This window comes from Salvelinus fontinalis, chromosome 23, assembly GCF_029448725.1.
Source record: "Salvelinus fontinalis isolate EN_2023a chromosome 23, ASM2944872v1, whole genome shotgun sequence".
In the NCBI taxonomy this organism is placed as follows: Eukaryota; Metazoa; Chordata; class Actinopteri; order Salmoniformes; family Salmonidae; genus Salvelinus; species Salvelinus fontinalis.
The window spans coordinates 15,424,790-15,447,809 of record NC_074687.1 but is presented as its reverse complement, the minus strand read 5'-3'; the positions used below and the strand labels follow the sequence as shown (position 1 = coordinate 15,447,809).

General features: G+C 41.1%; 1 protein-coding gene across 1 annotated transcript in view; it reads left to right on the top strand.

Moving 5' to 3' along the window:
- The window catches only part of LOC129820895 (interleukin-1 receptor type 1-like), a 44,766-nt gene extending 28,456 nt beyond the window's left edge, over positions 1-16,310 (top strand). The window contains exons 3-11 of the mRNA XM_055877987.1: positions 1,413-1,638; positions 1,905-2,073; positions 11,915-12,092; positions 12,341-12,403; positions 12,498-12,633; positions 12,801-12,940; positions 13,142-13,285; positions 14,825-14,983; positions 15,081-16,310. Coding sequence (XP_055733962.1) covers positions 1,413-1,638; positions 1,905-2,073; positions 11,915-12,092; positions 12,341-12,403; positions 12,498-12,633; positions 12,801-12,940; positions 13,142-13,285; positions 14,825-14,983; positions 15,081-15,520 — 1,655 coding nt within the window. The 3' untranslated portion in view covers positions 15,521-16,310. The remainder of the gene's footprint in view (positions 1-1,412; positions 1,639-1,904; positions 2,074-11,914; positions 12,093-12,340; positions 12,404-12,497; positions 12,634-12,800; positions 12,941-13,141; positions 13,286-14,824; positions 14,984-15,080) is intronic.
- The last annotated feature ends 6,710 nt before the right edge of the window (positions 16,311-23,020 follow it).

The window sequence follows — 23,020 nt, the reverse complement described above, 5'->3', positions numbered from 1 at the left end:
ATGATGTTTTAAACACCTATAACGAGTAAAAACATGACCGGCGATATATTACTGGCTAAACAACAGCTTGGAAAAAGGCCAGTCCGACGTCCATCGTGCGCCAAGCGCAGGGAAGAAAAGACATGTACTTCCGGTCTTTGGTGTTTTATACAGTCCCAGATTGCGCAATCGACTCCATTCAAATTGTCACCACTTACTGACATCTAGAGGAAGGCGTAGGCAGTGTTTGTATCCTCATAGCATTCACAGGGACCTAAAAACTGACCTGGGAGCAGAGGCCAAGATTTCTGAAATCTCACTCCATGTCAGGGAAAGTGCTGTAGAATGAGTTCTGTTTCACTCAGAGACATAATTCCAACGGTTATAGAAACTAGAGAGTATTTTCTATCCAATAATAATAATAATATGCATATTGTACGCAAGAATTGAGTGGGAAGCCGTTTAAATTGGACACGTTTTCCAGAAAAAGTGAAAACAGCACCCCCTGTCCTCACTCAGGCTCACGAGGGGTGTAGCACTCTAAGGCACTGCATCTCAGTGCAAGAAGCGTCACTGCAGTCCCTGGTTCAAATCCAAGCTGCATCACATCTGGCTGTGATTGGGAGTCCCATAGGGTGGTGCACAAATGGCTGGGTTAGGCCATCATTGTAAATAAGGATTTGTTCTTAAATGACTTGCCTAGTTAAATAAAGGTAATAAAAAGCTCTTATCAGTAACTTGTACATAAATTATTAAATTCTTCAAGGCTTTATTAAAATGTTCAAAGGTGGGGCTTTAATTTAGGTGTGCAAAATGGTGTAATATGTTTGATTTGACTGTTTCTGTCATGGGAGACAGGTGGTATTATGCTGTCTTTCTTTCTCTCTCTACCCCCCTCTCCTCTTCCCCCCTCACAGTTGAGTTTTGAAAGGCTCTCTTAAATGTTTGTCTTCTTCTATACATCCTGTCTCCCTAAATGGGGTCAAAATCTGAAATGTGCGTCAGAAGAAAGGCTGATTGGTTTGCCCTTCTTTTTATGCATGTAGACGGATTTTGCAAACAATAAGGTCAAGCAACCTCTTAAAGTGTAACAGCAGCAGTTTCATTTCCTGCTTGGGGTGCCTTGAAAAGTGCTCTACATTGGTATTTTACTGTCAATGCTCAATATAGATTTGCTCTAGCACAGATAGCCACTGATGAAGAGTAGTAGCTAACGGGGATTTGGTCAGGACTCACTGGAGGGTCACAGCTGATGGTTTGTGGGTTGCAGCTGACTGGCCATCGGGTTCCAGTTTTCTCAGCTAGTCATATAGTGCTAAACCTCAAGCCTATACTGTTTTAAGTACTCCTGTCCTCCTCCTTCTAAATTGCCCCTGAGGGAATTGATGGTCGTATTGAGTTGACAACAACAACCTCTTCATTGTGTCATCCAGAACACCAGGGGGCCATAGAGGTCCACCACATCAGTGCAGGTCAAGGTCACTTCTTCCAGCTGAAGTGTAGTGATGACGATGACACTGAGGACCGAACCACTGTGACCTGGAGTAGAGGGGGGAACCAGACCCTTAACATGACCTCTGGGGTGGAGGTCAGAGGGGAGGTTCTGTGGTTTCTACCAACCGACACCTCCCATAACGGACACTACACTTGTGAGAGCAAGTAAGAAACCTCTCTAGGTTACTGTATGTAGTTGAGAAAATGCCTTTGTTAAAGCATATCAGATATTTTAGTTCCTAAAGTGATTTCAAGAATGTTTGGAGATAATTCCAATATCGCACACAGATTGAATCAGGATGATTGGTATGAATCAAATTCACTTTCCAGATCCTAAATGTATTAATGTCTAACATTAATAATTCTCAACATTTTTGTTTCAATAGTAAATGGAGAGCGCTGGTCATATGTTCATGTGTGTTATGACACAGGTACCCCACTGGATTGTGGGAAATGAAGTTTGTGTTGTCTGTGGACCCTGGGCCCTGTCCTGTCCCAGCTGAGAACAGGGCTGTATCCCAGGGGATGAGTGAAGTGGTGTTCTGCAGACAGCAGGATGTCCTCGGTCTAGACCCAACAGCACACATCCGATGGTTCAAGGTAAGAGTAGACGCCCATCTAGACATACCCGTGCCATAAGGCCTGCATTACAATGTCATAGTAATGACATAACAGATGTCATGAACAATCATAAGAGCTGACATCAGCTTATGACAACGGGCATGATACCTTGTGTCATTGCTGTCAAGTACTCAAAATTGGTAATAGAAAAGACCATTGAAGACATTAGGGATAATTAGATACGATTGCGTGAGCTAACTTTGACATACTATTCCAAGATGGCGTAGCAGTCAGACGTCCTTTGTCCTCATCTGGTCGTGTCCCGTGTAACGTTATATATATATTTACATCTTTCTTCGCATATCTTTTACAAATTTTATTTTCCAAAAACTCAACTTCAAAACACTCTCCTGCAACCCGCCTCACCAATAAAAAAAGGTATTATTTAACTCAAATCTGAACTCCACAATAGAAGCTAACCAGAAGCTAGCCAGAAGCTAGCCAGTTTACTGGCTAACGTTAGTATTCAGCTAATCACGGTTTGTGGTCATCAGCTATCCTTTAGCTCGAAAAGCTATCGGCAGTTTTGTACAACGCGACTCAGACCAGAACATACCGGACCTATTTTTCTCTCCATATCCCCGGATTTCAACCGCAAGCTCTGGACATTTACAACTGGATCTCGCAGCTAGCTAGCTGCTATCCGTTTGTTAATTGGCTTACGTCGATCACGGAGCAAACATAAATTATTCCGGAGCTAGCCAGCTGAAGAGTTCCATCAGCCACTCCTGGGCTACAATCACCTATCCGGACCCGTTTTACTGCCGATGCGGAGCCCCACCGGGCCTTCACGACTGGACTACCGACGTTATCTGCCCGAGGGAGTTATCCAACTGGCCACTCCATCGCGACGTTACCTGAACGCACATCTGCGGCCCGCTAATCGTTAGCTGTCTTATCTGCTGCTATCTGAATAGGTCTATCGGACAATTTTTATTGGGTCACTATAACTATATCTATTTTGCCAACTGGATTGATCCCCTCTACCACACGGAACCCCACTAATCTACCGTCGGAAACGCACGAGGTGGCTAAAAACAGACCTCCATCCTATGCTAGCTTGCTACCGATGGCCCGGCTAGCTGTCTGAATCGCCGTTACCCCAACCAACCTCACTACTCACTGGACCCTTATGATCACTCGACTAAGCATGCCTGTCCTTAAAACTTCTTGATGCACGGATCCCTTTAGCGGGATCATTTTCATCAACAACCGCTGAATTGCAGAGCGCCAAATTCAAAAACATTTGCTAAAAATATTTATATTCATGAAATCACAAGTGCAATATAGCGAAACACAGCTTAGCTTGTTGTTAATCCACCTGTCGTGTCAGATTTTGAAAATATGCTTTACAGCGAAAGCAATCTAAGCGTTTGTGTGAGTTTATCGATCACTAGACAAAACAGTAAGAACACCTAGCAGCAATGTAGATTGGTCACGAAAGTCAGAAAAGCAATAAAATTAATCGCTTACCTTTGATCTTCGCATGTTTGCACTCACGAGACTCCCAGTTACATAATAAATGTAATTTTTTTTCCGATAAAGATTATTTTTACATCAAAAAACCTCAATTTGTTTGGCGCGTTGTTCAGTATTCCACAGCCTTAGGCAGGTCATCAAGGGTTGACGAACATTCCAAATAGTATCCGTAAAGTTCGTAGAAACATGTCAAACGTTTTTAATAATCAATCCTCAGGTTGTTTTTAACATAAATTATCGATAATATTTCAACCGGACTGTAAACTATTCAATACAAGAGAGAAAGAAAATGTCTAGCTACCAGTGTCGCGCGCATGAACTAATGGAAGGACATTCAGCTATCCACTTTTTCAGAATAAAAGCTTGAAACTTTGTCTAAAGACTGTTCACACCCTGAGGAAACCATAGGAAAATGAATCTGGTTGATATCCCTTTAAATGGACGAAAGGCAGGCCATGGAACAGTGATTTTTCAAAATAAGAAGCACTTCCGGGTTGGATTTCCTTAGGTTTTCGCCTGCAAAATCAGTTCTGTTATACTCACAGACAATATTTTGGCAATTTTGGAAACTTTAGAGTGTTTTCTATCCTACTCTGTCAATTATGTGCATATACTAGCATCTGGACCTGAGAAATAGGCAGCTTACATTGGGAACGTTATTTTTACAAACATAAAAATTCTGCCCCCTAGCTTCAAGATTATTAATGTCAATATGCCTTGTCCATTTCTGTGTTGGTTAGTGTTTATTGGCTTATTTCACTGTAGAGCCTCTAGCCCTGCTCATTATACCTTATCCAGCCTTTCAGTTCCACAGCCCACACATGTGACGACATCGCCTGGTTTCAATGATGTTTCTAGAGACAATATCTCTCTCATCATCACTCAATTACCTAGGTTTACCTCCACTGTATTCACATCCTACCATACCTTTGTCTGTACATTATACCTTGAAGCTATTTTATAGCCCGCAGAAACCTCCTTTTACTCTCTGTTCCAGACGTTCTAGACGACCAATTCTCATAGCTTTTAGCCGTACCCTTATCCTACTCCTCCTCTGTTCCTCTGGTAATGTAGAGGTGAATCCAGGCCCTGCAGTGCCTAGCTCCACTCCTATTCCACAGGCGCTCTCTTTTGATGGTTTGTGTCTTCCCTGTAAAACATTTTAAAAATCGGACATGTTGGCTGGATTCACAAGATGTGTACCTTTCATATGCTGTATTGGACTTGTTAATGTGTGAAAGTTAAATATAAAAAAATATATATTTTGAATTTCACGCCCTGCACTTGAAGTGGCTGTTGTCATAAGTGTACCGGCGTCGGGCTGCAGCCATAAGAAGTTAACCTGTCTCCCACATTCCACTGAAAAGGCAGAGCGCGAAATTCAAAAAATATTTTTGAGAAATATTTAACTTTCACACATTAACAAGTCCAATACAGCAAATGAAAGATACACATCTTGTGAATCCAGTCAACTTGTCCGATTGTTAAAATGTTTTACAGCGAAAACACCACATATATTTATGCTAGCTCACCACCAAATACAAAAAAGGATAGACATTTTTCACAGGACAGGTAGCATGCACAAAGCCAACCTAACTAACCAAGAACCAACCAAACTAACCAAGAAACAACTTCATCAGATGACAGTCTTATAACATGTTATACAATAAATCTATGTTTTGTTCAAAAAATGTGCATATTTGAGGTATAATCAGTTTTACATTGCAGCTACCATCACAGCTACCGTCAGAAATAGCACCGAAGCAGCCAGAGTAATTACAGACACCAACGTCCAATACCTAAATACTCATCATAAAACATTTCTGAAAAATCGATGTTGTACAGCAAATTAAAGACAAACATCTTGTGAATCCAGCCAATATTTCCGATTTTTTTAAGTGTTTTACAGCGAAAACACAATATAGCATTATATTAGCTTACTACAATAGCCTACCACACTACCACATTCATTCATCAAGGCACGTTAGCGATAGGGAATAAACCAGCAAAAGATTAATTTTCACTAACCTTCATAAACCTTCATCAGATGACAGTCCTATAACATCAGGTTATACATACACTTATGTTTTGTTCGAAAATTGCATATTTAGAGCTGAAATCAGTGGTTATACATTGTGATAACGTAGCATCTTTTTCCCAGAATGTGCGGATATTTTTATGACACTCAACTATTCTGACCAAATAACTATTCATAAACGTTACTAGAAAATACATGTTGTATAGGAAATGATAGATACACTAGTTCTTAATGCAATCACCGTGTTAGAATTCTAAAAATAACTTCATTACGACATCCAGCTTAGTTATAGCGAGAGCGTGCCCAAAATCTGGGCGCAAACTACTAGTACAACATGTTCGACAGATATATGAAATAGCATCATAAAATGGGTCCTACTTTTGATGATCTTCCATCAGAATGTTGTACAAGGGGTCCTTTGTCCAGAACAATCGTTGTTTGGTTTTAGAATGTCCTCTTCTCCAGTCAATTAGCACGGAAAGCTAGCAAAGTAGCGCGAAGCTCTCCTTCCTGAACAAAGGCACACAACGCAACACGCCTAACGTCCCGAATAAATTTCAATAATCTAATAAAACTATATTGAAAAAACATACTTTACGATGATATTGTCACATTTATCAAATAACATCAAAGCCGGAGATATTAGTCGTCTATAGCGACAGCTTTTCAGAAGGCAATACCAGGTCCCTTCACGCACGCTCCAGAAAACAGGAAACTGGTGACACGTCATACAAAGAGCTTTTATTCGACCCCAGATCAAGTTATACACTCCATTTCTTCTCTCACTGCCTGTCGACATCTAGTGGAAGACGTATGAGGTGCATGTATACTAATAAATATCAAGGACATTTATAGGCAGGCGCTAGAACAGAGCATCGATTTCAGATTTTCCACTTCCTGTCAGGAAGTTTGCTGCAAAATGAGTTCTGTTTTACTCACAGATATAATTCAAACGGTTTTAGAAACTAGAGAGTGTTTTCTATCCAATAGTAATAATAATATGCATATTGTACGAGCAAGAATTGAGTACGAGGCTGTTTAAATTGGGCACGATTTTCCCCCAAAGTGAAAACAGTGCCCTCTGTCCTCGACAGGTTAACATTAGAAGCCTCCTCCCTAAGTTTGTTTTATTCACTGCTTTAGCACACTCTGCTAACCCGGATGTTCTAGCCGTGTCTGAATCCTGGCTTAGGAAGACCACCAAAAATTCTGAAATCTCCATTCCTAATTACAACATTTTTAGACAAGATAGAACGGCCAAAGGGGGCGGTGTTGCAATCTACTGCAAAGATAGCCTGCAGAGTTCTGTCCTACTATCCAGGTCTGTACCCAAGCAATTTGAACTTCTACTTTTAAAAATCCACCTCTCTAAAAACAAGTCTCTCACCGTTGCCCCCTGCTATAGACCACCCTCTGCCCCCAGCTGTGCTCTGGACAACATATGTGAACTGATTGCCCCCCATCTATCTTCAGAGCTCGTGCAGCTAGGCGACCTAAACTGGAACATGCTTAACACCCCAGCCATCCTACAATCTAAGCTTGATGCCCTCAATCTCACACAAATTATCAATGAACCTACCAGGTACCACCCCAAAGCCGTAAACACGGGCACCCTCATAGATATCATCCTAACCAACTTGCCCTCTAAATACACCTCTGCTGTTTTCAACCAAGATCTCAGCGATCACTGCCTCATTGCCTGCATTCGTAATGGGTCCGCGGTCAAACGACCTCCACTCATCTAATCGGCTTTCTAATCGACCTGGCCGGGCTTTCGACTCTGTCAATCACCACATCCTCATCGGCAGACTCGACAGCCTTGGTTTCTCAAATGATTGCCTCGCCTGGTTCACCAACTACTTCTCTGATAGAGTTCAGTGTGTCAAATCGGAGGGCCTGTTGTCCGGGCCTCTGGCAGTCTCTATGGGGGTGCCACAGGGTTCAATTCTTGGACCGACTCTCTTCTCTGTATACATCAATGATGTCGCTCTTGCTGCTGGTGAGTCTCTGATCCACCTCTACGCAGACGACACCATTCTGTATACTTATGGCCCTTCTTTGGACACTGTGTTAACAACCCTCCAGATGAGCTTCAATGCCATACAACTCTCCTTCCGTGGCCTCCAATTGCTCTTAAATACAAGTAAAACTAAATGCATGCTCTTCAACCGATCGCTGCCTGCACCTGCCCGCCCGTCCAACATCACTACTCTGGACGGTTCTGACTTAGAATATGTGGACAACTACAAATACCTAGGTGTCTGGTTAGACTGTAAACTCTCCTTCCAGACTCACATGAAACATCTCCAATACAAAGTTAAATCTAGAATTGGCTTCCTATTTCGCAACAAAGCATCCTTCACTCATGCTGCCAAACATACCCTTGTAAAACTGACCATCCTACCGATCCTCGACTTCGGCGATGTCATTTACAAAATAGCCTCCAATACCCTACTCAATAAATTAGATGCAGTCTATCACAGTGCCATCCGTTTTGTCACCAAAGCCCCATATGCTACCCACCACTGCGACCTGCACGCTCTCGTTGGCTGGCCCTCGCTTCATACTCGTCGCCAAACCCACTGGCTCCAGGTCATCTACAAGACCCTGCTAGGTAAAGTCCCCCCTTATCTCAGCTCGCTGGTCACCATAGCAGCACCTACCTGTAGCACGCGCTCCAGCAGGTATATATCTCTCTGGTCACCCCCAAAACCAATTCTTCCTTTGGCTGCCTCTCCTTCCAGTTCTCTGCTGCCAATGACTGGAATGAACTACAAAAATCTCTGAAACTGGAAACACTTATCTCCCTCACTAGCTTTAACGTCTTGTGGCTGCAGGGGCAGTATTGAGTAGCTTGGATGAAAGGTGCACAGAGGTACCCAGAGTAAACGGCCTGCTCCTCAGTCATAGTTGCTAATATATGCATATTATTATTATTAGTATCCAATTAGTATTGGATAGAAAACACTCTGAAGTTTCTAAAACTGTTTGAATTATGTCTGTGAGTATAACAGAACTCATATGGCAGGCAAAAACCTGAGAAAAATCCAAACAGGAAGTGGAAATTCTGAGGCTGTTCGATTTTCAACCAAGATCCCATTGAAATCACAGCATGATATGAATGAGTTTTCACTTCCTACGGCTTCCACTATATGTCAACAGTCTGTAGAACTTTGTCTGATGCCTCTACTGTGAAGGGGGGCCGAATGAGAGGGAAATTAGTCAGGTCTGCCATGACCTGACCATTCTTTGACCATGCGCGTTCACATAAGAGGGAGCTCTGTTCCATCGCTCATCTGAAGTCAATGTAATTCTCCGGTTGGAACGTTATTCAAGATTTATGTTAACAACATTCTAAAGATTGATTCAATACATCATTTGACATGTTTCTACTGACTGTTACTGAACTTTTAGACATTTCGTCAGCTTTTAGGGAACGTGCTTTGTGACTTTGGAATTGTTTACCAAACGCGCTAACAAAAGTAGCTAATTGGACATAAATAACGGACATTATCGAACAAATCAAGCATTTATTGTGGACCTGGGATTCTTGGGAGTGCATTCTGATGAAGATCATCAAAGGTAAGGGAATATTTATCATGTAATTTCTGGTTTCTGTTGACTCCAACATGGCGGCTAATTTGACTATTGTTCTGAGCGCTGTCTCAGATTATTGCATGGTTTGCTTTATCCGTAAAGTTTTTTTGAAATATGACACAGCGTTTGCATTAAGGAGAGGTATATCTATAATTCCATGTGTATAACTTGTATTATCATCTACATTTATGATGAGTATTTCTGTTGAATCGATGTGGCTATGCAAAATCACTGGATGTTTTTGGAACTAGTGAACGTAACACGCCAATATGAACTTTATCAAACAAAACATACATGTATTGTGTAACATGAAGTCCTATGAGTGTCATCTGATGAAGATCATCAAAAGGTTAGTGATTCATTTTATCTCTATTTGTGCTTTTTGTGACTCTGGCTGGAAAAATGGCAGAATTTTTCTGTGAGTTGGTAGTGACCTAACAATTGTTTGTGGTGCTTTCGCTGAAAAACCTATTTGAAATCGGACACTTTGGTGAGATTAACAACAAGATTACCTTTAAAATGGTATAAAACACATGTATGTTTGAGGAATTTTAATTATGAGATTTCTGTTGTTTGAATTTGGCACCCTGCACTTTCACTGGCTGTTGTCATATCGATCCCGTTACCGGGATTGCAGCCCTAAGAAGTTTTAAGCACCAGCTGTCAGAGAAGCTCACAGATTACTGCAATGTACATACATTTTTCTACTGTGTTATTGACTGTATGTTTGTTTTACTCCATGTGTAACTCTGTGTTGTTGTATGTGTCAAACTGCTTTGCTTTATCCTGTCTAGGATCAGCGTGGCGCTAGCGGCACACCCCCCCCCCCCCCACTGAAAAACCAGTGCCGCGAAATTCAAAAAAAATATTTTTTTAAAATATTTAACTTTCACACAAAGTCCAATACAGCTAATGAAAGACACAGATCTTGTGAATCCAGTCAACATGTCCGATTTTTAAAATGTTTTACAGGGAAGACACAATATGTAAAGATGTACATCTATTACCTAAAAACACATTAGCATAATCCACCATCTTTTATTTGTCCACCAACACCAGTAGCCATCACCAATTCGGCTAAACTAAGATATTTATAGCCCCTAACCAACAAAAAAACTCATTAGATGACAGTCTGATAACATATTTATGGTATGGGATAGGTTTTGTTAGAAAAAAGTGCATATTTCAGGTAGATGGCATAGGTTACAATTGCACCCACCGTCACAAATGGAATAGAAAAACTACTTAGAGCAACGTGTTTACCTACTTACTAATCATCAAACATTTCGTAAAAATACACAGCATACACGAATCGAAAGACACAGATCCTGTGAATACAGACAATATTTCAGATTTTCTAAGTGTCTTACAGCGAAAACACAATAAATCGTTATATTAGCATAGCACATACCACATAGCAGCCCAGCATTGATTCTAGCCAAAGTGAGCGATAAAAGTCAACATCGCCAAAAGATATTAATTTTTTCACTAACCTTCTCAGAATTCTTCCGATGACACTCCTGTAACATCACATTACAACATGCATATACAGTTTGATCGAAAATGTTTATATTTAGCCCCCAAAATCATGGTTAGACAATGTGAAATGTAGCTCAGTTGGTCAGAAAATGTCCTTGCGCCACTTAGACAGTGATCTACTCTTATACATAAATACTCATAAACGTGACTAAAAAATATAGGGTGGACAGGGATTGATAGACAATTTAATTCTTAATACAATTGCGGTATTACATTTTTTAATTTATCCTTACTTTTCAATACAGTTTGCGCCAAGCGAAGCTACGTCAAAAAACATGGCGTCCTAAGCCACTAAAATGTTTCGACAGAAACACGATTTATCATAATAAAAATGTCCTACCTTGAGCTGTTCTTCCATCAGTATCTTGGGCAAAGGATCCTTTCTTGGGAGGAATCGTCTTTTGGTGGAAAGCTGTCCTCTTGCCATGTGGAAATGCCAACTGCGTTCGGGATGAACTGAAAGCGTGCCCACCTATTCACAGCGTTAAAGAAATAAATGTCCCAAAATCGCACTAAACGGATATAAATTGCTATAAAACGCTTTAAATTAACTACCTTATGATGTTTTTAACTCCTATAACGAGTGAAAAGATGACCGGAGAAATATAACAGGCTAAACTAACGCTTGGAACAGGAGAGGGTCGGTGTCCTCCACGCGCGTGACGCACCAAGAAAAGACTTGCTAGCTACAGGGTTTTTTGATTTATAGGGCGCGCAATCGACCCCATTGGAATCGTCATCACGTAAAGGCATCCAGGGGAAGACGTAAGAAGTGTCCGTACAGTCATAGCAATATCAGTGCCTTTTTAACTGACTTCAGAACAGTGGCCAACATTTCTGAAATCTGAATCCATGTCAGGGAAATTGCTGTAGAATGGGCTCTGTTCCACTTAGAGACAAAATTTCAACTCCTATAGAAACCATAGACTGTTTTCTATCCAATAATAATAATAATATGCATATTGTACGATCAAGGAATTTGTGGGAAGCCGTTTCAAAAATTACCCAATTAGCATAAATAGTCTAAACAGCGCCCCCATCCCCAACAGGTTAACTTGGCCAGGTCGCAATTGTAAATGAGAACTTGTTCTCAACTTGCCTACCTGGTTAAATAAAGGTGACATAAAATAAATAAATAAAATACAGCATCTCTGATGGAATGTGCAGGACTGTAGTCCTGTCGACAAGCATGGAGAGACGATCATTGAAGAAGATTGTCCGAAGAGGCTCCGGTTGGTCAATGCTACTGAGAGCCATGCTGGAGTTTATACCTGCCTGGTAGAGTTCTCTCTGCAGGGGAGAAACTACACCGCCACCCACAGCACTCAGCTCAAAGTCAACAAAGGTAAAGCTAAACCTCCTTTTCACTTCTATGCCGTGAGCATATATTTCTTCTCACCACACTTTCTGTGGCTGTAACCGAGAGTGAAATTGTAAATTCTTTATATTTTCCTTTTATTTGTTATTCTCTGTTTGTTACAATTAGGTGATTTGTAACTTTGTAAGGATTGTAGCATTTCTGTTTACCTGTACGTTATCGATACGGCTTTGTTTGACTATCTTGCCATACCTGTGTGGTCTTTGTATTGTCAGAAAAAGTCCTGTTGAATCCCCAAATAACCTATCCCAGAAAAGAAACCGTTACGGTTGAAACAGGTGAGAAATGATGACATCATGCTTTTTCGTAGACAATACTAAAAAGGGCCATGACATAGCCACTGACTCAAGAGTGTTTTCTGTTTGACGGCAGGCTCAAGAGTAGAGCTGGTGTGTTCAGCGTTTCTGGGGGTCGGTGAAGGTACAGAGTCAGAGAGCTCTATGTTCTGGACGGTAGATGGAATACATACTGACCACATAGAACAGCTCAACGTGACAAAGACAACAATGTGAGTACCCCTTTTTAAAACTGTAGTTTACACTCTGTATCTCAGTCTGTGTGTTTGTGTGCGTGCTTGCGTGTGTGGGTACACATGCGTGTGCATGAGTATGTGTGTAGAGCTCTGTCCTACACTGTGACTGTGATCATCTCACTCTCTCACCACCTGAACCTCAGCCTTCATAGGAGTAGTGGGGTCTATGGCCGGTCCACTCTGTCTATCTATGAGGTCCGTCCTGAGTTCCTCAACGTGACCATCAGCTGCATCGCCAGGAACGCCCTGGGTCGGGACATAGGGTTTCTGTGGCTCCAACCAGGTAGGATCCCAAACATAGTCCTAAGTAACATGGAGGACTTCAAATCACCCATAAGAGTCTGTGTTTGAACAGGACGTTGGCCATGTCATTTGTGAGAGACTTGATTTAAGGTGCTGATATTGTTACAGTAACTTAGACTAGCTACTGTCAGTCAGCATATAATGTGATAACCTCTTCATAGCTCACTTCCTTCCTTTCTAGCCAATCACAGTGGTTTCTACACATGCCTGTGTCTCTGCCTGGCCTTTTCTATGGTCGTTCTTGGAGTAGCGATGTGCTGCCTCTTTAAAGTGGACCTGGTGCTGGCCTATAGGAGACTGTGCCCCCTAGTGTCCAAAAAGAGAGGTGCGTAAACAGATCTTCCACGATCACAAAAGATTCCTGGCCTTAACTGGACCACCCATCCCGGATAACTGTCATCAGAAACGCTGACTAGCATAGCCTAGCCTAGCGCCACAGGGATATAATATAATATAATTTCATGAAATCACAAGTCCAATACAGCAAATGAAAGATAAACATCTTGTGAATCCAGCCAACATTTCCGATTTTTAAAATGTTTTACAGCGAAAACACAACATATAGCTCACCACCATATCCCAAAAAACACAGCCATTTTTTCACAGCAAAGATAGCTTTCACAAAACCCACAAATAGAGATAAAATTAATCACTAACCTTTGAACAACTTCAGATGACAGTCATATGACATCATGTTATACAATACATTTATGTTTTATTTGATTATGTGCATATTTATAGACACAAATCGTGGTTTTACATTGGCGCCATGTTAAGAATTGGCTCGAAAATAGCGAAAGTAATTACAGATAGCCACGTGAAATACAGAAATACTCATCATATACTTTGATGAAAGATACGTTTAACATATAATTAAAGATACATTGGTTCTTAATGCAACCACTGTGTTAGATTTAAAAAATAACTCTAGTAAAAAGCACAGCATGCAATAATCTGAGACAGCGCTCAGCCATTCTCCGCCATGTTGGAGTCAACAGAAATACGAAATTACATCATAAATATTCCCTTACCTTTGATGATCTTTCATCAGAATGCAGTGCCAGGAATCCTAATTCCACAATAAATCGTTTTTTTGTTTTATAATGTCCATTACTTCTGTCGAATTAGCAACTTTGGCTAGCATGTGTAGTTCACGTGTCCATAGAACTTTACGCTAATGAACGAAAACTTCAAAAAGTGATATTACAAATCGAATAAACTGGTCAAACTCAGTTGAGAATCAATCTTCAGGATGTTTTTCTCATATATATCCAATAACGTCCCAGACGGAGCATTTCTTCATGTCTATCTAACGCATTGCAGACAAGGACATGACATTCCCAATGTGCATGGCCAAAAACTGGCAATATGCCTGACCTGTCACTCCAAAGGCTCTCATTCGGTCCCACATCAGGCTAGACGCTTCATTCCACGTTCTACTTACTGCCTGTTGACATCTAGTGGAAGGCGTATGAAGTGCATACAGATCCATAAATATAAGGCAATTGAATAGGCGATGCCTTTCACAGCGACCCATTTCAGAATTTTCACTTCCTGTTTGGAAGTTTGCCTGCCATATGAGTTCTGTTTTACTCACAGATATAATTCAAACAGTTTTAGAAACTTCAGAGTGTTTTCTATCCAATAGTAATAATAATATGCATATCATAAGATCTAGGACAGAGTACGAGGCCGTTCAATTTGGGCACCAATTCATCCAAAAGTGAAAATGTCGCCCCCTAGTCTTAAGAAGTTTTAATTAAAGGTCTCTGGCCATTTTCTAAATATATATATTTATAATGGATAAAATGTTTATCTTCTCTTCTCCTCCTCTCCGCTCCTCTTCTCCTCTTTACTTTTCCAGCACCAGATGGAAAGCTGTATGATGCCTATGTCAGTTATGTCCATGGTGATGGGTTGTCCAGGGCAGAGATGTTTGCTCTGCAGGTTCTACCTGAGGTGTTGGAGAGACGATACGGATACACACTTTTTGTCAGTGGCCGGGATGAACTCCCTGGGGAAGGTACACACACACACACACACACACACTTTAATTGATGTGATTGTTGATCTAGTGCATTGTCCCTGTTCACAAAATAAAGTCCAATGTTTCCCTGTAGCGATCCATGATGTCACCTCAGAGACAATGAGGAGAAGCAGACGACTCATCATCATCCTGTCAGCCCAGAGTGCATCCCCTCTACACCCCAAAATGGATCCTGAGGACCAGTTACCACTGCACCAGAGCCCGCAGGACCGCCCTTGCTACGACCAGCAGATTGGCCTGTACGACGCTTTGATCCAAAATGGCCTCCGGGTTGTCCTGGTGGAGATAGATGGCAAGGTGGACTACACTTCCCTGCCCAAGTCACTGCACTACATCAGGAGGAAGCAGGGAGCTCTGAGGTGGAGGAGGCCCAGCTCTGGAAAGAGCAGCTCTACTGCGTCCCCTAATGGCCACTTCTGGAAGTGTCTGAGATACCACATGCCCTTCAAGCCCAAAGGGGCTCTGAAACCGCAGCCAACACCTGGGATAAACTGTAGTATAGAACTGTATTAGTCATGTCTCTATTAGACATTATCTGACAATGTGTATATTGATGTATTCACATAGCTATTATGCCTATGGCTGGTGAGGCCAACCCTGATCCTGGAACCCTTGAATTATTGAAATATAGATTTTTTTTTATATGTTTGAGATACCAATGTGATCGATTGTCCTAAGAATTGTGCAAGAGCACTTGTGCAAATTGAGAGGCTTTTTCTTGTAGCAATCCGGCCTACAAGAAACAGTTACAATCCTCCTGAATAGAGTTTTGCTAATTTTGCTCATACTTTGCTCATTCTAGTTCCAGTGTAATCGAGTGTCCTCTAAGAATTGTGCAAGAGCACTTAAGAGGCTTTTTCTAGCAATAACAGTTATTTGTGTAATGAGTCAGTGCAGTGGTACTGGTACAGCTGGCCTGGCGCTATGCTGTCTCAGTATAAACAGCATGGTCTCAACCAAGGTTTCCACTGATTTAGTAAGTATATTTTCAATTAAAGAAGTAATCTCTAAATGGTACAGTAACTACATCTGTTTTGTCTTGTTTTTATTGTATAACTACTGTACTTTATTAGTTCACTTTACACTGTACATTTGATAAATGATGAAATGTGATGAACTGGACTATTTTCTTCCAACAGTTCCATCAATAGTTGCTGAATATTATGATAGATATGTTTGAGACCTTTAAGTTAATGAAGTTTAATTAATGTTTGCCTCTGTGTGCATGTTTGAAGAAGAGTGTATGCTCTTGTGAATGCTGCATGTCAATTAAAAGTGTGTGTTTGATGGGTTAGATGAGTGATTCATTTATGAGAAATCATGAAACCATAATCTCTAACCAATACACCTCCCTAGAACTAAGAAGGTGTCATGAGGTTGTAGGATTAGATCACTGATGACTGTATGTAATTATTATCACCAGTAGTTTACACAGGAACAGCATGTATGTATTTGTATGTTGTATTTGTATTTATAATGGATCTGCTCAGGCAGCAGCTACTCTTCCTGGGGACTAGCAAAATTAAGGCAGTTATACAATTTTAAAAACATTACAACACATTCATAACAGATTTCACAACACACTGTGTGCCCTCAGACCCCTACTCCACGACCACATATCTACAACACAAAATTCATGTGTACGTGTGTGTATAGGTCGTATGTTATCATGTGTGTGTATGCATGTGTCTGTGCCTATGTTTGTGTTGCTTCACAGTCCCCGCTGTTCCATAAGGTGTATTTTTATCTGTTTTTTAAATCTGATTCTACTGCTTGCATCAGTTACCTGATCTGGATTAAAGTTCCATTTAAACATGGCTCTATGTAGTACTGGTGCGACAAAATGAGAGCCTGTAGGACCTGCCTTGTTTAATAGTTCTGTTAAGGCAGAGCAGCGCTTTATTATGGACCGACTTCTCCCCATCTTAGCTAATGTTTTGCTAGCACAGACTGGAATAGGGTTCTGGGATTCTTCCGATGGCATTGAGGAGTATACCACATCAGTCACTGGCTTTATCAATAAATGCATCGAGGACGTCGTCCCCACAGTGACTGTACGTATATACCCCAACCAGAAGCCATGGATTACAGGCAACATTCGCACTGAGCTAAAGGGTAGAGCTACCGCTTTCAAGGAGCGGGACTCCAACCCGAAGCTTATAAAAAATCCCGCTATGCCCTCTGACGAGCCATCAAACAGGCAAAGCATCAATACAGGACTAAGATTGAATCGTACTACACCGGCTCCGACACTCGTCGGATGTGGCAGGGCTTGCAAACTATTACAGACTACAAAGGGAAGCCCAGCCGAGAGCTGCCCAGTGACACGAGCCTACCAGACGAGCTAAATAACTTCTATGCTCTCTTTGAGGCAAGTAACACTGAAACATGCATGTGATCATGCTCTCCGTAGCCGATGTGAGTAAGACCTTTAAACAGGTCAACATTCACAAGGCCGCAGGGCCAGACGGATTACCAGGACGTGAGTCTGTAATACCAACATGTTTCAAGCAGACCACCATAGTCCCTGTGCACAAAAACATTAAGGTAACCTGCCTAAATGACTACCGACCCGTAGCACTCATGTCTGTAGCCATGAAATGCTTTGATAGGCTGGTCATGGCTCACATCAACACCATTATCCCAGAAACCCTAGACCCACTTCAATTTGCATACCACACCAACAGATCCACAGATGATGCAATCTCTATTGCACTCCACACTGCCCTTTCACACCTGGACAAAAGGAACACCTATGTGAGAATGCTATTCATTGACTACAGCTCAGCGTTCAACACCATAGTGCCCTCAAAGCTCATCACTAAGCTAAGACTAGGACTAAACACCTCCCTCTGCAATTGGATCTGGACTTCCTGACGGGCCGCCCCCAGGTGGCAAGGGTAGGTAACAACACATCCGCCAGGCTGATCCTCAACACGGGGGCCCCTCAGGGGTGCGTGCTCAGTCACCTCCTGTACTCCCTGTCCACTCATGACTGCATGGCCAGGCACGACTCCAACACCATCATTAAGTTTGCTGATGACACAACAGTGGTAGTCCTGATCACCGACAACGATGAGACAGCCTATAGGGAGGTCATAATCTTGACCGTGTGGTGCAAGGACAACAACCTCTCCCTCAACGTGATCAAGACAAAGGAGATGATTTGAAGTTGAAGTTGAGAGCGTCAAGTTCCTTGGCGTCCACATCACCAACAAACTAACATGGACCAAGCACACCAAGACAGTCGTGAAGAGGGCATGACAAAACCTATTTCCCCTCAGGAGACTGAGAAGATTTGTCCTCAGATCCTTAAAAGGTTTAACAGCTGCACCATCGAGAGCATCCTGACTGGTTGCATCACTGCCTGGTATGGCAACTGCTCGGCCTCCGACCACAAGGCACTACAGAGTACTATATCTCAGGCATTGGTAAACTAAGGGATCCGTTTGTAGATACACACAATGTGGCGATGAAGGGTCAGTCACAGGGGATGGAGCGATGACAGATATTTCTATGTTTAGAGTTCAACCCATTATACAGTGTGTGCATATGGTTCAGTACATCACTGGGTCCAAGCTTCCTGCAATCCAGGACCTCTATAAAAATATATAAAAATTGTCAAAGACTCCAGCCACCCTAGTCATAGACTGTTCTCTCTGCTACTGCACGGCAAGCAGTACCGGAGCGCCAAGTCTAGGTCCAAGAGGCTTCTAAACAGCTTCTACCCCCAAGCCATAAGACTCCTGAACAGCTAATCAAATGGCAACCCGGACTATTTTCATTTCCCCCCCACCCCACCCCACCCTCTTCTACGCTGCTGCTACTCTCTGTTATTATCTATGCATATGTCGTGTCTTTGCTATCGTTAAATTGAAGACTTATAGTTTTTATCATAGATTCCTGTAATTAGGGATTACGCTATCATTTGAGTAATAACATAACTAATTAACTATGAATTCGAGGGCACCAGGGAAAGTTATTAGATTACAAAGTTATAATTTCCCAATATAACCTTTCAGATATTTTCATATCTGATCAATAGTCTTCTAATTAATGATTTATTTACTCTACCTCACGTCAGTCTCATTCCAAATGTCGTAAATCGTTGATTATCTGCACAAACCCAGTCTTCACTATGAGTCATCCATACATCAATTGTCTTAAATCATTTATTTATTACTAACTAATTAATTCACAGAAATGCATAAACAAACAAACAAACTTAAAATAGTTACATGAAATGATAGGAGAAAATATGCCCTAGTGGGCCGAACCTGCATGGCGACTTGTTAGACAAAAGGGATGGATGGGGGTCGATTCAGAAGTCACTACAGAGTATACTCTTTATAACAATTGACATGATAATCCTTACACATGAACGCTCACTCATTCGGGAACAATTGCAATCAATATATATATATTTACGCTCATTGTTTGTGTCGTCTTGATCGGCGGAGAGGAAGTTCGTTTTGTTGGAGCTCCTTCTGTCGTAGTTATTGTGGATTGTTCGGGGAGTGACATTCGTTATAGAATGCTTGTTTCGGCGGTTGTCTTTCTTCGCGTTCAATGATACCGAATTCCTAGCTGCAGACTAGTAGTCAATATCAAAGACTTGTTCTCATTCGTCTTAAGAGTTTAACCACGTGGTATGGTTAAAGATGCACCAATGGTACTTTAACCTTCGTTCCCCTCCTAATGGAGAAAAGCATGGTCTAAATGGTAATTTCTTAAAGTTGGCTTTTATTCAGATAGCAGAGAGGGGTGGTCCCATGGTCTCTGACCCAACTGGCTCAGGGGCGGTCCTTGGATTTAGTTCAAATACAACAGGGAGTTGTATTTTCCTTCATTAAACAGTTCAAAATCATATTACACAATTATACAAACAGTCTCATACTCACTCATTCATTTTATACAACACACGGGATGTAAACCTCATATCTGAGGTTATTATATAAACAGCGGTATGGTAATGTGGTCCCACAGTCTCACATGAGGTTCCCACGTGGTGACAAATGGACCGGTTCATAGCTGGACTGTCCACCGATCTTTCATACTTTTGCAGGAATATGAAATATGTTCGTACCCCAAGTTCTGTGAGGTGGAAGAGAATTCCTTTGTCCGGAAAGTTTACCCTCTCTCTTAATACTGTTTGTGGTGGGGGGATTCTCAGGAATTTACGACATCTGTCACGATCGTCTTGACAAGAGAGTGAGGACCAAAATGCAGCGTGTGGAAAGTACATCTTCTTTTATTATAGAAGAGAGAAAAAACAAGAAACGAACAACTATACAAAAACTAACAAAATAACAAACTGACGACCGTGAAGCTATTCAAACATAAGTGCTGACACTAAACACTTAGACATAGACAATTACCCACAAATGCATGATGCCCATGGCTGCCTTAAATATGGCTCCCAATCAGAGACAAATGAAAGACATCTGTCTCTGATTGAGAACCACTCAGGCAACCATAGACATACCTAGACACATTCACTCAACCATAGACATAACTAGAAACATTAGCTCAACCATAGACATACCTAGAAACATTCACTCAACACAAACTCATACACTACACCCAACACCCCCTTTACCATATAACCACCCAAAACGACAAAACACAAACATTCCCCATGTCACACCCTGACCTAACTAAAATAATAAAGAAAACAAAGAATACTAAGGCCAGGGCGTGACAACATCTCTCTGTGATCACCGCATGGGTTGTGGTAGGAAAGGGAGAGGCAGAGAGAGGGGGATGGGGTTTGAAGTACCCAAGCAAGCAACATCATGACACATAGTCATTTTAATAACTCTACCTACATGTACATATTACCTCAATTATCTCGATACCGGTGCCCCGGCACATTGACTCTGTTCCGGTACCCCCTGTATATAGCCCCGCTATTGTTATTTACTGCTGCTCTTTAATTATTTGTTATTCTTGTCTCTTACTTTTTTTTGGGGGGGGGGGTATTTTCTTAAAACTGCATTGTTGGTTAAGGGCTTTTAAATAAGCATTTGACTGTTGTATTCGGCGCATGTGACAAATAAAATTTGATCTGATTTGTTGTATCAATATGTTTTGACCATGACCGTTTACAATCCAGGGATACTCCAGGCAATTTAGTCCCCTCAACTTTCTCAATTTCCACATTATTTATTACAAGATTTAGTTGAGGTTTAGGGTTTAGTGAGTGTTTTGTTCCAAATACAATGCTTTTAGTTTTTGAAATATTTAGGACTAACTTATTCCTTGCCACCCATTCTGAAACTAACTTCAGCTCTTTGTTAACCTGTTGAGGACAGAGGGCGCTGTTTTCACTTTGGGGGAAAATCGTGCCCAATTTAAACGGCCTCGTACTCAATTCTTGCTCGTACAATATGCACATTATTATTACTATTGGATAGAAAACACTCTCTAGTTTCTAAAACCGTTTGAATTATATATGTGAGTAAAACAGAACTCATTTTGCAGCAAACTTCCTGACAGGAAGTGGAAAATCTGAAATCGATGCTCTGTTCTAGGGCCTGCCTATAAATGGCCTTCATATATATCAGTATACAAGCACTTCATACACCTTCCACTAGATGTCGACAGGCAGTGAGAGAAGAAATGGAGTGTATAACTTGATCTGGGGTCGAATAGAAGCTCTTGGCATGACGTGTCAACAGTTTCCTGTTTTCTGGAGCGTGCGAGAAGGGACCTGGTATTGCCTTCTGAAAAGCTGTCGTTATAGACGACTAATATCTCCGGCTTTGATTTTATTTGATAAATGTGACAATATCATCGTAAAGTATGTTTTTTCAATATAGTTTTATTAGATTATTGAAATTTATTTGGGACGTTAGGCGTGTTGCGTTGTGTGCCTTTGTTCAGGAAAGAAAGCTTTGCGCTACTTTGCTAGCTTTCCGTGCTAATTGACTGGAGAAGAGGACATTCTAAAACAAACAACAATTGTTCTGGACAAAGGACCCCTTGTACAACATTCTGATGGAAGATCATCAAAAGTAGGACCCATTTTATGATGCTATTTCATATATCTGTCGAACATGTGAAATAGTAGTTTGCGCCCAGATTTTGGGCACGCTCTCGCTATAACTAAGCTGGATGTCGTAATGAAGTTATTTTTAGAATTCTAACACGGCGATTGCATTAAGAACTAGTGTATCTATCATTTCCTATACAACATGAATTTTCTAGTAACGTTTATGAATAGTTATTTGGTCAGGATAGTTGAGTGTCATAAAAATATCCGCACATTCTGGGAAAAAGATGCTACGTTAGCTCATTGTATAACCACTGATTTCAGCTCTAAATATGCACATTTTCGAACAAAACATAAGAGTATGTATAACCTGATGTTATAGGACTGTCATCTGATGAAGGTTTATGAAGGTTAGTGAAAATTAATATATTTTGCTGGTTTATTCGCTATCGCTAACTTGCCTATTGCTATCGCTAACGTGCCTTGATGAATGAATGCGGTAGTGTGGTAGGCTATTGTAGTAAGCTAATATAATGCTATATTGTGTTTTCGCTGTAAAACACTTAAAAAAATCGGAAATATTGGCTGGATTCACAAGATGTTTGTCTTTAATTTGCTGTACACCATCGATTTTTCAGAAATGTTTTATGATGAGTATTTAGGTATTTGACGTTGGTGTCTGTAATTACTCTGGCTGCTTCGGTGCTATTTCTGACGGTAGCTGTGATGGTAGCTGCAATGTAAAACTGATTTATACCTCAAATATGCACATTTTTCAAACAAAACATAGATTTATTGTATAACATGTTATAAGACTGTCATCTGATGAAGTTGTTTCTTGGTTAGTTTGGTTGGTTCTTGGTTAGTTAGGTTGGCTTTGTGCATGCTACCTGTGCTGTGAAAAATGTCTGTCCTTTTTTGTATTTGGTGGTGAGCTAACATAAATATATGTGGTGTTTTCGCTGTAAAACATTTTAAAAATCGGACATGTTGACTGGATTCACAAGATGTGTATCTTT